The sequence below is a fragment of the Temnothorax nylanderi genome, unplaced genomic scaffold (genome assembly GCF_030848795.1).
Source record: "Temnothorax nylanderi isolate EJ_2023f unplaced genomic scaffold, tnyl_v1.0 TNYL_tig0001_pilon, whole genome shotgun sequence".
Taxonomy (NCBI): Eukaryota; Metazoa; Arthropoda; class Insecta; order Hymenoptera; family Formicidae; genus Temnothorax; species Temnothorax nylanderi.
This window is the reverse complement of record NW_027249063.1, coordinates 3,561,535-3,577,201: the sequence shown is the minus strand read 5'-3', so window position 1 is coordinate 3,577,201 and position 15,667 is coordinate 3,561,535. Positions and strand designations below refer to the sequence as shown.

The 15,667-nt window shown below is 44.4% G+C and overlaps 1 protein-coding gene across 1 annotated transcript in view; it reads right to left on the bottom strand.

Annotated features, from left to right (window-relative positions):
* Positions 1-15,667, bottom strand: part of Sowah (ankyrin repeat domain family member sosondowah) — a 107,063-nt gene that overhangs the window by 90,437 nt on the left and 959 nt on the right. The window contains exons 2-6 of the mRNA XM_071726126.1: positions 8,581-8,731; positions 6,709-6,889; positions 6,488-6,549; positions 4,957-5,331; positions 4,266-4,418 (exon numbers count right to left, since the gene is read on the bottom strand). Of these exons, the coding sequence (XP_071582227.1) occupies positions 4,266-4,418; positions 4,957-5,331; positions 6,488-6,549; positions 6,709-6,835 (717 nt within the window). The 5' untranslated portion in view covers positions 6,836-6,889; positions 8,581-8,731. The remainder of the gene's footprint in view (positions 1-4,265; positions 4,419-4,956; positions 5,332-6,487; positions 6,550-6,708; positions 6,890-8,580; positions 8,732-15,667) is intronic.

Sequence of the window (15,667 nt, the reverse complement as noted above, 5' to 3'; positions counted from 1 at the left end):
TTACTCGATTACGTGTAGAACGTTCGATAGCCGATAATCATATTCGGCGCTACAAGAGATGCGCGCTACCCGAATGCATCTTCCCGCGAACGACCACCGGCACTTACGCGGTTTTCCCGTGTTATACGAGCGAACGAGATAGCGTGATGATGGAGAAAAAAAGGATCTACGCGGGGGAGAGCGATACCTCGCGCGTTCATCGACTACATTGATAAATTCTGACGGTAATGAGTGGGCTTATCTCAAAGACACTTATCAGCTGGCACTCCTGCCCGAGTGAATTTGCCTAATTAAAGGAACAAGATGTAAACGATTTTATTTCCATCACTGTTCGTGCTATCTGCGTATCTGCCGACCACTTGGAATGAATAAATGGTTTCCTCCGTATCTATCATTCTTCCTCTCTCTCTTTCTCTTCTCACAGAAAACCGAGCAACGCACTTAAACTACCACGGCCAGATGCACCTGTCAAGTGCTCTATGCCGTTAGTTTGATTAATGACAGAAATATTTCTTGAATAAACAACGGAGCACGCTTAAGCTTGAACAGATTGATATTTAGATATACTTAGAAGCAGCAACAATTTAGATTTAAAAGATAATCAGGCAATTGTATAGCAAAGAGATAACTCGAAGTTAACCTTCGTTGATCTTATGTTAACATTTCGAATCTAAACTACTGCGAAGAAAAATCTTCGTAGTCTTCGTATCTTCTGTAAACGTATTCTCTAATGAATATATGAGAGGGGTCTTCTTTCTTTTTAAGTTTTCTTAAATGGTAATATCAACATTAACGTTTGAATTATGAGAGAGATCTTATTTCATTTACTTCCAAATAGTTTACTTCAAAAGTAAGAATTAGAAATATTGAACACAAGCTAATTAGAGGGAATAATCAAGCTCGATCAAGAGTCGACGATGCTTCGGAAGTAAGCTGCACGAAGTAAGTTTGCCTGCGGAGGTGTCTTGTCGAGATTGTCGCGGATAGAATCATGTGCAAGCTGTGCCCTCGCTTCCTCACCTCGCCTCGCCACGCCGTTGAACCTCTTTGCATATACATTCTGTAAGATTACTTTGTGCGGTTTACACCCAACCTCCTCCCCTCCCCTTCCCCCCTCGGCCGTCCCTCAGCATAGCACGCTGCGCTTCACTTGAGCCCTCGCCTGGTTTCGTTGCCGAGAGGCAAACTACCCTCCAAGTTTCACCCAAGGTCCCTAATGTATGCGGAACTATACGGCAGAAATTCCAAGTTCGGCATGGCCGTGTTAGGCGCCTTTATGATGAGTTTCCACCCTCTCGTTCTCTCTTTGCCGCGCTCGCGAGGTAAGGGACGAGGCTCGCTCGACAAGACTCGCCCTTCGCATAAGAGGCAAACACGCGTGATCCTAATTAGAACGCGTCCTCGAGGTGCCGAAGTAAAAGCGAGCTTCTTGTTAGGCGTTCCGACGAAGGCGCCGTCGGCATTCGCGCGCGCATATACGCCAGCGTACAAGCGAGATGCACTATCCAAGTAAAAGAACCCCTCTCTCCTCCCTATTTCGCGAACATTTCTACACAAACAATGTCAAAATCTTAATTTTCGCGACATGGTGATAATTCGCAAAATCCGCGGTTCAATGTTCTTATGATTGACGAAACGAATGATCGCCAGAGATAATAGAAATTTTATACATAAAGTACTCGTTATTATTTTCGTAAAGAAATATTTACATACAAAATAAAAAACTGAAGCAAGAATTCTCAGAAGTAAATATGATAGATAAAATATCCCGCCACCCGCACTCGTATTTACATAGACAAGAAGCTTCACTGAAAAAGCTTAATGCTTACAAACGACCGCATTAGTCGTGTATTACATTGATATAAATACATTATGCTTTGGTGATTAAATGTGTCAGAAATTTTTAATACTAAAAATCAAAGTACAAAGTGTTTGTTATACACGAACGAATTAAGATAAAATTGGATTAAAATAAAATAAATATACAGGGTGAGGCAATAACTATTACCACCTTAAATATATTCGAATCTATAAGACCCAGAGAAAAATTAGTGTAACCAAAATTGTACGGTACGAAGGGGGCTATCATATAGCGATAATAATTTTTGTCCAGGTGGAGGCGCTTCGGAGATATCAAGGTCATCTTCATCATCGCTATATGATAGCCCCCTTCGTACCGTACAATTTTGGTTACACTAATTTTTCTCTGGGCCTTATAGATTCGAATATATTTAAGGTGGTAATAGTTATTACCTCACCCTGTATTTGCAAATAATTAAAAAATTCCAATTAATTGAAAGATATTATATCGACTATTCCAAATTCTTCATTCGAACTATTCTGAATGTTTCATCTTCGCACTTCTCTATTACCCTGGCTTTCCTCTGTCATGAGCTTTCATGACGAACCTGTCGCGCGTTCAATGACTCGCGATCAGCCGTTCGAAGAAAATATGATGGAAAACTACGTAGAATGTGTTGACGCGGCAATTGGCCGGCAGACCGGCGCGGCGCGGCACGCGACACCGCGCTAGACGAAACGGTCATTAGCGATGCAAAGGGCGGAATCGCGCGGCTACGTTGCATGATAATTACTGTAAAGAAAGGCCGACCAGCTCTACCCACGGGCTTCCCAGGAGATTACAGGATGTCCGGAGGCGAGAGGATTCTCCCCGCATGACCCGAAAACCCTTTCCGCGCTTACAAGCAATAAAAATTAACGGCCGGCCCGGTCAAATCGTATATGAAAGGCGGCTCGCCAGGACCGAACTATGGTGTCTGAGTAATACATAATTATCACGGGCTATTCAATGTATACACGCGGCAATAAACAGTTTCCTTTTGTAACGAAACTGTCGTATAGGAGAGAATGTGTCGAAATCTTTCAGTGGCCGTTAACATTTTATCCAAATTTCGTAAAGCCAGAATATTACAAATAAGTTATGTACGATACGCGTATCTACTATTATAATAGTTCATTCTGATAATAGTAGAAAAAAAATTTTCGTGTCATCTACGGCTAAGAACAATCGATGGAATTACAGTATTAATTATTTTTATCAACAGAATGAGTGAGATTTTCAGTTTTTCCCTTAAAGGACCAAATAAATTATGCCGCAGCCACGCGCGAGGGGCGAGCCGAGAGCACGATCCGGTCATAATCGGTCGAAGGAAGCGTGAAACGGCCGCTTCTTTTCTCCTTTGTGGAGCGTCTTAACCGGTCGGCGCCTTTAATCGTGAGATCCGATAAATATATCGAAATTATGATGGAGGATCGACCGCGTACAGGACAGGCCGGGGCGGCACATCCTGCCGGTGCTGCATCCAACTTTGTTGGTTGCGGCGGAAAGGAGCTTGTTCCCCGCTCTCCTCTCGAGATCTCGAGACCTCTCCTCCTCTACTTTTAATTTCCAGGCGCGGCTAATTATGATTTACGGCAACATCGGCGCAACATCCTGATCGCTACGCGAGATACCGCCCGCAGGATATTCAAATGCGATGAATATTGCTCGCCGCGATAAACGGCACACGAACGACAAGATAAACGGAGAAAGAGAGATGGGAGATTGCGCGCGAGAGAAAGAGAGAGGGAGAGAGAGAAGGAGAAAACGCGAGAAAGGGAGAACCGTCGCGAGAGCGCGTGTAAAGGATACGGAGAAAGGATTCCTAGTAGCCTACCTACTCGGTATGCAAGATGGGCAGTCAGCCTTGTACATACCGCATCCTTCCTCCCGCCCTTCGAAGGATGTATAGGTATCCGCGCGCGTGGATCGTTCCGTGCCGAATCGCTCGTCCGTAGTATTTAAAGCCCCGACGGGATAATTCAATACGGGACCCTGAACCCTTTGTGTCCCCGCATGTGTTTGGAAAACATAAGCTGCCTGGCGATGTCACAACACGACGAGCGCCATGATTCAACCCTCACCAAGAAACCGAGGTGTAGCAAACGTCTTTCCCCCGAGAGAGACAACACATAATAGACTAAAAATACACACTCTGATCTATATATAGAGTCCAATGTCTTTCTTTCACGTGAGGGATTTTTGCGTACGCATTTTTTCCCCGAAATTTTATTTTATTATTTACAAATCAGTATTATTTGTATAAACTATAGTTTTCCAAACTCATTCTCTCTTTTCTCTCGCTTTTCTCCGAATTTTATTCTGTCCACTTACTTTCGCGACTCTATATCATTCGCAGCGCTTCACACACACACACACACACATACACACACACAATTGTAAAACAAAAAGATACGGCACTTACCTTATCCGTTCGTTTTCTGGCAGGAACAGTCGTTTCGTTAGGACGGGCATGAAGATCGGTTTCGCTAGCCATTCGATTGAAACGTTGCATTCGTTCACGAACGCTGAGCTGTTCAGCCGAGGAAGGATTCGTTGTCGTGACTGCTTCATCCTCCTGGAATTTATCAGTTTCGATTCCCAGATTTAATACGGGATTTATGACAAACGCGATGAATAACAGATGACAAATCAACTCAGAACGACTACCAAAATAAGAGTCTTTAAGAGACGTAAACAAACGATAAATAGATAATTTTGATAATGGTATACTATTAATATAAAATACTAGAAACCATCTATATAATCTTAAAAAATATACACATAATAATACACATAATATACACATAATACACTAATAATTGTATATCAAACAAAATCTCTTATTTAAAATTTTCTAATAATTTACTAATAATATATAATTATTGTATAAAAACCGTGATTATATATTGTAATTTTTGATAGATATTTTATTTTTGTAACTATATAAATTGGTATGACATCGTAAATAAATTCATAGAAAATATAGTCGTTTATCACCAGCATGATACATCGTTTCCTCGTTACGCGATAACCGCGCAAGTATGACGACATCGATAACAGTTGTGAGTATGCTTTCAAGGAAATATAAGTAAGATAATCAACGAGGAGCCTACCTTTATAACGGCTTCCGAAGTGCTGTTCCGGTTTCTGTCGACGTTTTCCTTGTTTTCCACCTTGAGCTTGTCCTGACTTTTGCGACGCGGTGGAACAGGTGGCGATGATACCGACGCCACTCCGACGGACCCCGAGTCGTCATTTTTTTCGAGCGTAGATATCGGCGACGTACTCTCTTCGAGGCTCGCGTGAGAACTGCTCGAGGACGGGCTGAGGGGCGCGGGGGGTGGCGGCCGGTAAGGTGGAGGCTCGCGTAAAGGAGAAACTGGAGTAGCTAAATCGGGGGTGGCCACGGGAGATGCCACTTGCTTAGGGGGCGAAAGGTCTAAGAAGGGTTGCCGATATTTCTTCTTGAGGACCAAGTACTTTTCACCCTGTTAAGAAACGTTCACTTTGAGAGCACTTCGCGTGAGTGAAAAAGTGCTCGCAGACAGGAGCAACGCAGATTTTAACCCGTGTTTCGCTTACTTCATTTTTTGTCATATTAATTACAGAAGAAATATAAAAATCCCAGGAATTCAATAAAAATGTTATTTTAATTACCACTTCTGAGTTTTCTCGTAAAAAATAAACAAATAAATTTTTCTAAAATATTCTCACATATTTAATGTACTAGTAAATGAAAAATAACAGTATGTCTTTTTCATTAAACTTTCTATAATTCTCTACAATCGCTTTCTTACTGCTAAAATCGTACTTTCTCCAAGTCCAAATCAATTGATCTATTGTAAATACAAAAAGTTTAATATTGTTGCGCGAAATCAGTTTTAACAGCGATTTTGCTAAGACAATGCGCAACAAAATTCTGAAAAAAAAAAAGGTTTTTCACAGCGCTACAAATATTAATTAATCGAACATTAGAAAGAACTCTCCCATCAGCAATATTTTCTCCGTTACTCAGATACGCCTAACGGCTTTCATTTCGAGGATATATAGACCGCAATAGCACGCATTCACGTGATAGCATTCTGAATATTTACTAATACCTACCAATGTGTAGGGATTTCGTGTAATTCGTTATTTTTGCAAAAAGGAATGCACAAAAAACTGAGATATTGTGGAATAAATACAAATTATTAATATAAATATAAATATAATTTATAAAATACATATAATAATATTTATATTTACAAATATAAATTAATAAAAATCTCAACTCACAATTTCACTGACAGAACCTAGGATTTTGCAAAATTACTGAAATCTAGTAAGATATTGTGTAATTTTTATTCATTCCTCAATATCCCGGATATTTTGTGGATTCTCTATGAATTTTGCGAAAAAAACGAATTACACACACGAGATCCTTGCGACACATGTAACACTGTAGCGCTCAATTCCAAAGTAGCTAGGAAGGATTCTTCAAGCAACGCGACGACTCCGCTCCAGAGAGAATTTTTCAGCTGATCGTCTTCAGCTGATCGCGAGCGGAGCCGGCAACGTCGCGTCGGGCGCGCAACAAGTCGCTCCTGTCAGGACGGAGAGGGACTCGCGGGGACGTAGAGAGAGAGAGGGCTCGTATTGACCTACCTCCTCGTTCTTTATGGTGGCCAGGATATTGACGTACTCCTTGAAACGATTCCTCGCCTCGACTGTAACACAAAATCGCACGTTGCACCACGCTGAACAGCCACGACAGCCTCGACCGTTCGCTGCCTACGTGTTTACACCGCGTAAGCGAAACAACGCGGAGGTCACGCCTCGCGACGGGGCAGCCGCGAGCGGGACGCGGCGACGTGAATGAAACCCACCTCGCGTCTCCGGGTCCGTCAGGAACCGCTTGAAATGCTTCACCAGGTCGTGATTGCGCGCCGTGCCCCCGTTTTCCAGCAGATAGTTGCGAATCTCCTCGAGAGACAGCTCACTGGGCGTCGCCATCTTGGACGAACTGACTCACTGGAGCGCGAGCGGCCGTCCGTGACGCGATCCGGCCTGTTGATAACAGCGCTCGCTGTAGTTACCACCGAGAATGAGCGGACGGTGACTGATTGAATTTTTTTTCTCGATTCACTCTTTTATGTATACATAAAAGCGTACGCACGTAAATGTCGCATAATGAGGTGCAGAATAATCATGAAATAATTATAAAGGATAATTATGATTAAGTAAGGAAATTATAACGTAACGTCAATAATTTTTACTTATATATATTATTTAAATTTTAAATATATTTATATAATTTAATATAATATATATTTTAAGCAAAAATATTGACGTTACGTTATTTATAATTTTTTTACTTAACCAGATTATTTAACTAAATTATACTTTTATAATTTATATATGTAAATATAAATTATTACTAAATTAAATATGCTATTTATAATTTATATATATATATCTATAAACTGTATATCGTTCTAAATTATAATTTACATACATAAATTATAAAATTAATTATAAAATGTAATTATATATACAAAGTATATTGCTATTTTAGTTTTAAATTGATGTGAACATACTCTGCAAGTCACGCTTGATAAACAGCTCAGATATTCGCCAAAATCGTCGATACATATATAGAACGCTATATATGTATATTTAATAGCCGCGAAAGTATCTATCCGTGTTAATGCATTCGTTGACGATATATTATTCACCTGCACCTGAATAAACGATTCTCAAATGCTTTTTAGCGGCACGTTATTCCGCGCGGAATATATCCAACGTTCGAACGCGCGCGCGGTGATCTCCGTTCACGTTCGACCGGATTAAATACCATATTTTAAACGCGCCGGCACATATTAATGGAGGCGTCGGTCGCAACGTCGGAGTGCATTTAACGCTTTCCCGCCGTAAAGCTCTTTACGATCGGATAGGATCAAAACGCACGACACGCGCGCTTCATGCGAAACCTTTTTAACAGACGTTCAGGCGAAATCGTAATCTGTCCCTGCCAACGTTGGCGCGGGGCACCGTCCGGAACACGCGCCTCTATATTTATTCAACGACCAATTAGTAACCGACGCGATAAATTCTGCCTTAATTTATGATCGACCATAATTTTCCGTGTACTTTTAAAGCTGCCCCATAAGAGAGAGTAGGTATAAAGAAACGTGCGTATCTCGTGACTGAGACGTTCGTGTCTTTCGCCTTTTCATTTAGACGATCGTAGATACAATAGAAAAAAAAAAACAGAATTTAAGAAAGGCCTGCCGAAATATTTCATCTTAATTTGTATATCGCAACTTCGTGAATTCTAATGTACGTCGAATCGCGTTACGCAAACACATTGTAGACATTATTATGTCCCGTTATATTATGCGCATATATTATGTGCGCGATGTGGCTGGTATAAAATTAAGGAATATGTATTCAGTTCCGGTCTCCCCCCGGTCTCTCCGAAGGGTTAAAAACTATTACGGCGCACCTTGTGTTACACCATTGAGCTCTCGTTAGCTGTACAATCACGCGCCTCTAATAGCGGCGATTCTTATTAACAGTGCTCGTGATTAAGAAAACGACCTTACTAATCACCCTTGATGTGTAGAAATACACGTAAACCAAGAGAGGGGTGGGGGGGGGGAAGAGTGCTAGAAGGGCGGGTATATGTATATGCCTGCGTGCGGCACGCAGAGCCCTGCACGCGTATGAGTATCCGTGGAACGGAAGCGAGGCGGTACCTTTGTAATTAAACCCCCTTTATCGGCGATATTCTAATGAAACGACGAGTAATGATCGAGCGTGGCCCGCAACAGTCGCACGAACATCCTCCTCTCTGACTTCGGCATAAACATCGTTGTTTTCGCTTCCAAACATTCCGTTTAAACTCACCTGCAAAAGATAAAATTTCTAATTATATTATGTCATTAAATTTTAAATTAAGCAGTTTTTATATCGCAAAATTCTCACGAAGAACGTAATTACGAAGAGAATTATTCGAGGAAATGTATCGCATTCCGCAATACTATCACAACTTAAAAAATTTCGATTTCGACACGATTTCGGACTCGCGCGAATATAACGCGACTACAGTATACGTGTATGAAAATTTGGGAAGAGCGGGGAGCGGAGCGAGAACGCCGCCCTTTCTCAGAAAAGCCGGGCGAAATAATCCAAAATAATAACCGACCGTCTATCAAAAAGTACAGCACTCCGAAGCGTTCATTTATACGCGAGGTTTATTTTCGACAAATAAAAAGAAGCGGTTGTGACTTGTGACTCACTTGCGTATCGTTGAAACAGAGAAGTCCGCCATATGCAATTACCGAATAAGGTAGATTGCGTTGCCGCCTCCTTCGAATATGTCGCGAGTCGCGAGATGCCATTAATCGTGATCGCCCATCGCTCGATTTCGACACTCCGGACATTCGTTCGCACGCGAGATTCACATTCGGCGGATAAAAAGACGCGAGAAGCGCGTAACGGTCGAAATTCGTCGTCGGAGTCGCGCGCTACGCGTCACTACGCGATCGGAGCATCGGGCCGAATACAGCCGTTAAAAATCGAAGGGAGAGGGAGGGGGGAGGGGAGATGCGTTCGTCAAACGTTCACGCTGCGAGCGGCGCCAGCTTCATTGAACACGAGCGATATGCGAAAACGGGGAAGCTCGCAAAATTCCCGGAAAAATGAGTTATATACGTATGGAACTGGGTCGAAATAACGCTTTAATAATCTATTCAAGACGGATTAAGGGTCACTTCGACCAAGCTCCGATTAACTTAATCGTTGATTAGTCCATTGGAAATGACCAATCGCATTTGTCAATCTATTTAATGAGCAAATGCGATTGGTCATTTCCAATGGACTAATCAACGATTAAGTTAATCGGAGTTTGGTCGAGTGGCCCTAACTCATTTTTGTATAATGTTTTAAAACACTCCGCGTATGAATTTCGCGTTACAGTCGCGCGAGAGAAGCATATCGGCGCGCTGAACTTAGCCGAATCACAAGCGTTTCGCATTTCTGCTCGTGGCACTCAGTCACCGCGTCGAAAAACAGTCTATTTACCTATTATTTCGTAGAGAGAAATTGAACGGCTTAAAAAGCGTCGCTTACGAGCCGTTGCGCGTCGTTTTACTGCCGTATGCCGTGTTTGTGTAGCCGAGGTTGTTTACGTTTTTTGGGCTCGGTTTTCCTGGAAGACGCGCGCCTCGCGAGACGCTCGCCGCGGCGTGCGCCCTCCCCCACTCTCCCACTCTTTCCAAATTTTTCCTATTGGCGTAGGTCAGTATGTATTAGTGCGAATTCGGGACTGCGACGCTGCGTTCAGCTCGCTCCGCGTTTCTCGCGTTCTCTAGCCCGTCGATCGTGAATCTTTTGGCCATATTGCGTGATATTGCGCTCCGAGAGAAGGCCAGAGTTATTGTAATTAAAGAAGAAGAAAGATCGTGAATCTCTTGTCCGCGAACGAGTGTCGGGAGTGTCGGAATTGAACGACGGTCGATCGTCTTGGTGCCAGAACTGCCATAGAATTCGGGGCTGCGTTCAGCCCGCTCCGCGTTTCTCGCGTTCTCTAACCCCGTCGCTCGTGAATCTTCTGGCCATATTGCGCTCCGAAAGGAGGCAGCAGCCATTGTAACTAAAGAAGAAGAAAGTTCGTGAATCTTGTCTGTGAACGAGTGTCGGGAGTGCCGGAATTGAGCGACGGTCGATCGTCTTGATGCGTATGTAAATCCCGAATCCATATCGCGTCTCTCGACGTTCGCAAGTGGCGTCGATTCGAATTAACTGACTTATCACACGGAACACAGTGGATTTAAGAAGTTTTAGTGTCGTTTGATCCGCGTCTCCTCGCTCGCCGCGAGAGTGAATCTCGGCGTCGGAGTAACATGTCTACCGTCATTGCGTACAGTGAATTTCGAAAGTTTCCGTTTCACACGCGGGTGAGTGAGTGCTTGGTGTTGCGGAGCGTTTTCGCGGAAGGGCCGCGCGCTCGAGAAGTCGAGACGTTCGGCGCGGTGCGTACCTCCTCCTCTTCCGCCATCTTTCCTCCATCCCAAATTTTCCATTAACTTCAGCCGCTCGTGGGTTCAAGAAAATCGCGGCGAGAGAGAGGCGGGCACGATATCTCCACGCACGTACGTAACCTTTTGTCGCGAACTGCGTGTAGAACTACGTGTATACCTTGGCTTCGCCGGCGCGCGGCGCGGCGCGGTAGCTCGCACACGAGCAACGTTCCGCGTAATTTTACAAACTCGGCGGGATTGATGCACGAGATTGGGCACGGCACGAGCAGGACAGATATTCCCGCGAAACGCGCACCGTCGGGGTCGCGGGACCCCGGGGGAGCGTGGCGACCGCGGCCGGAGGGGAACGAGCCGGCCGGGAACGAGGACAAAGGATCGCGTCGACGCCCCGCCGGCCCCGAGGTGCATCTACTACGATATCATCTACCCGTGTTCTCCTCCGCGTTATGCTTATGCCCGTGCATACGTAAGAGCCGCGGCCGCGTTGTCGCCGTGCTTTATCCTTTATCCGCGCAACCTGCGCGAGCCGGAGGGCACTCTGTATGATCTACCGACCCGAGATTCCACGGAGAAGCCGCGACAATCCACTTACCAGCTGCCCGCGTTGATTTTCGGCCCGTCGCCGTTGCCCCCGTATCCGCGTGCCCGCGCGAAAAATAACGGGAGAGCGACGCATTCTGTGGCTGTATTCCGATATTCACTGTCAGCAACTTTCAGTACTGAAAATCTATAGTATACGTGACGTAAAATATAGATGTTCACTACTGACAGTGAATATCGGAATGCACAGCCTATAAGGTCGGAGATCGGGAACCGGTAGAAATTCGATGAGCGCGAATCCGGCGCCTCGCTGGACACGAGAGAATGGGATATCTACGTTCCGTTCGTGTGACGTGATCGCGCGATGATTGATATGCCAGGTAAGTATGCGCTCGCGCGTCTACGTTTCGCGGCGAAAGTTCAACTCGTTGAAATTATAGCTTGTCTCGATTACTTCCCGGTTACGACTATATTTGGAATGAAAAGGAGATACGATCACTCGCTCGCGGATATCTCGCGAAAACATGATCGTGCGGTAACGGTTGTCACCTTTCCGGTTTTAAAGAAGACTCGTCGAGGTTTCGGCGGAAGAAAAAATATCTACGATGGGTCGCTTTAAATTTCGATACCTTTTTTTTTTAAGAGAATATAGAAGAGAATATAGAACTGTAGAAGAGGCAATTTTGATAGTAAGATTCAAAATGTAACAAGATATTAAAATATTGCGTTGATTAATGCGCAAACTGGATAATTTTATTTTTTTTAATGGGTTCTGAAAAAATAGTATAAAGGTGGTAAACGTAGTTGTAACATTTTAAAGAAGCATTCATATATCGCGTGACGCGCGTAATAATACGGAACGTGTTTATACGCATACGAGTATTTCTTATGCGTCACCGCGAGCCACTTTGTTCTCCGGTAAACGTAAACAGGACTTCTTCCGCGTGAAACATCGAGAGGTCTTTGCCTTCGAGGACTTGATTCATAAATGTCGACGAGACGCTCCGAGCATTAAAGCTGCGCGACTTGATTTGTAAGTACAGTATAACATCAGCAATGACAGAAATAGTTGAATTAGCGCGATAAAAGTACATTACTGAATCACTTAAATCGGTAACAATGTAAATAGGTTCACGATCGGACAGACGACAGAAATTTCATGTTTTCTCGGTCAGTGATGAGTCTTTAAAATTGTATCGCAAAGGAATCACGTTGTTTCATTTACAATGAGTGACATTAGCGAGCGAGCAGTAAATTCGTGCTGGGCCCAACAGCCGAGGCATATAACGCATTCTCTCTATCTTCTCTCGCCATATAAAGCGGTGGCGATAGGGTCGCGGGGGCAATATATACGTCCGGCTGGAACGACGTATATATTCGCCCGTAATTGGAGCGCGTCGCTCGGCGAATCGGCCGCGAAATAAAACGAACCGTATAAAGACCGTACTTTGGTCAGTTTTTGCGCGAGGTTTTTAGCCGTCGTACCTCCGGTGGTCTCGTTAGACCGGACGATGGGAGGTCCGGAAGAGATCCGCCGCGGCCGCGGCCGCGGCTGTATACGCGTCCGCATTTGCTCCACGTACTATAAAGCGTCGCGGAATCCTTAGATCGATCCTCCGTCGCGAGACCATATAAAAGTATTGGAAAACGAATAATTTACATTAAACGAGCTTTATTTAGATCAGATATTGGTAATTTCTTCATATGTGCCGTTATATGAAGTTTGTCAGAATTTTATTAGAATTTTTACTGTAATTTTGTACATTTGTACACGGAAAGAACGGTTTTGCTGAAGTATCTAAATATTTAGTTAGATACAGATCTGAAAATAATTTTGTTGCACCATCAAAATAATGATTACAGTAGGTCGCTGAAGTATGATGGTAATAATGTAAAAAATTTTGACATTTTAGCGATCAGTTTGAATGTTCTACAAATTCTACATAATCTACATTATTATTTTTAGATACTTCAGCAAAACCGTTCTTTCCATTCTTATGTAACAGTACTAACAGTACGAATTATAAACTGCTGTCTTTTAAAATTTCAATGTGATTCGCAGTTTTACATCACATATATTTACATTTCGAGCACATTTTATATTTCAATGCGCGATACGTATCTATATACGAGACATCACTGACAATGAGTGGACATCCAGAAATAGTTAATTATGTCGAACGAGAAGCGTCGAGGGCAGATGGGACACAGCTGAAGAAGCAAATAATATCAGGAACGTAAAGCATTTCGTAGGGTAAAGTTATAGCTCCTTAATGAATCGAAGGGGTTTAAAAACGGAGTCTTTCGCTCGTTGATGAAGGGAGCGAGCGCGGAAGTTATCGGACCGCACGATCTGGCCTACCGTTTACCCTAGCCGGGGTATTAGAAGTTGTCACAGGTGCTCGCCCGTATAGGTACCACGCTCCACGTACGCACGCACGCACGCACGCTAAGAAAACGGGCGAAGATTCTCTCAAGGGGAGCCCGCGTGTATATTTGGCTTTCCCACAGTTTAGCGCGCGACTTTAACTATCCCGCCTCGCGCCGGCGTTTGCCGACGGACAGACGGAAGCCATTCGCGAACTTCAAAGATTCGCGATCGGGGTGCGCGCCTCGAGTGGTATAGGCAATGCATATTATCACGGTGCCTACCTAGCCGGGGCCCCCGACATGTCCTCGTCGGCCCGGCGTCCTCGGCAGCGCGTGCACACAAAGTCGAGGACTCGGCCAACACTCCAACGGCAGCGCGTTTATCGTCGAAGACCGGCGGTCCGAACAAAGTGCACCTCGCCGAGTGCGGCTAATGGCAATCTTGTTTTATGCCTGGCGGCTCGGCGCGCGACAAAAATCGTTTGCACGTGAGCCAGATTACTTATTACCCGGAGACGTGTGTCAACCTTGGGAACCGGCGGCGTTCGAGACACCCGATTTCCACGTCGCTGTAGGAAACTTTGAGAGAATTTTGCATAAAAGCAACCGTAACAATTTTCGACCTCGCGCATTTCGCGACACACAATCGATCGTTTTCAAAAAATCTCTTCGCGTACGCGCAGAAACTCCGGTCGTTAGAATTTAATTTTCAACACGATTTCACGGTGACGTTTATTGACTGACGTTTATTGAAGGCAAATTTCACAACGATGCGACCGTGCATTTTCTGGTAGCGTTTCGTTCCGTGGTAATCCCGCGATATATCCAATAATTGCCGCGCAGCGGTCGTTTTAAGATTCGCCGAGTAAAGTATCGATACGAGAGCGTACAAACCGGATTGCTAAATTACAAACGTTTATATACGACTTCATCAATCATCGGCCCCGACGCGCGGGCAAGCCGCGCGTTGCATGAAACTGCGCCACGCGATGATAACGACTGACAAGTGTCGAGTAACGTTTTAAGCGTGCGTCAATCAGCGTTGGAGCAACGGGGGAATTAAAATGCGAGTGAGAAGTGAAAAAAAAAGTGAAAAAAGTAGCCGAACAATCGTCGGGGTAAATCGATGGAAGGGCTCAAACGTGCAAGGGAGGGATCCGGAGTACCGTCGAACGAATCGTGTCGCTGTCAGTAACGACGCATTAACGCGTTCATATCGCATTCCAACCCTTCGTGCGTTCGATTACAACGCACTCACATCCTGCACGTATATTCGCGTCCTCCTCCCCGTAAATGTAACTCAATAGGTACACTTTTTCTCCGCTACTCGCGTCGCCAAGACACCCGTGTAAATTCATGTTCATGTAATGTAAAGCATTCGCGATCGGAGCAGATACGAGGGAGCAACGTACTCATTATATATTTTGTGGAAGGATACTTTTTTTATATACATTGGTGCGATATTTCCTTCTTCTTATCGCACACGCGATGCCTTCGCCGCAAATTGCTTCAATCATTATTATATCAGCGTTACAGACTGACGAGACGAAAAGTTTCCTCCGCAATGTCTGTATTTGTGTGAAATAAATAAATCGCGTATATTCTTACATTACGAGGGGCGCTATCAAAGAAGATAGCTTCGCTGCGTTTCCAATATTCTCCTCAATCCTGGGTACTTCAGCATCTCTCGTCCGCAATTCCCGCGGTCAGTTCGGCGAGCACGGAGGGGGGGCTCGGAGGAGGAAACGCGGGGTTAAGCGGGTCGGCATATAAGTGAAATCGCAATAATTACCGGCGGCACGGATCACAAATCCCGCAGTACGGTAGTTGGTAGGCGGGATGGTCTACCAACAGACGCATACAGGTATTATACGCAAGCTCTTTGTCGGGG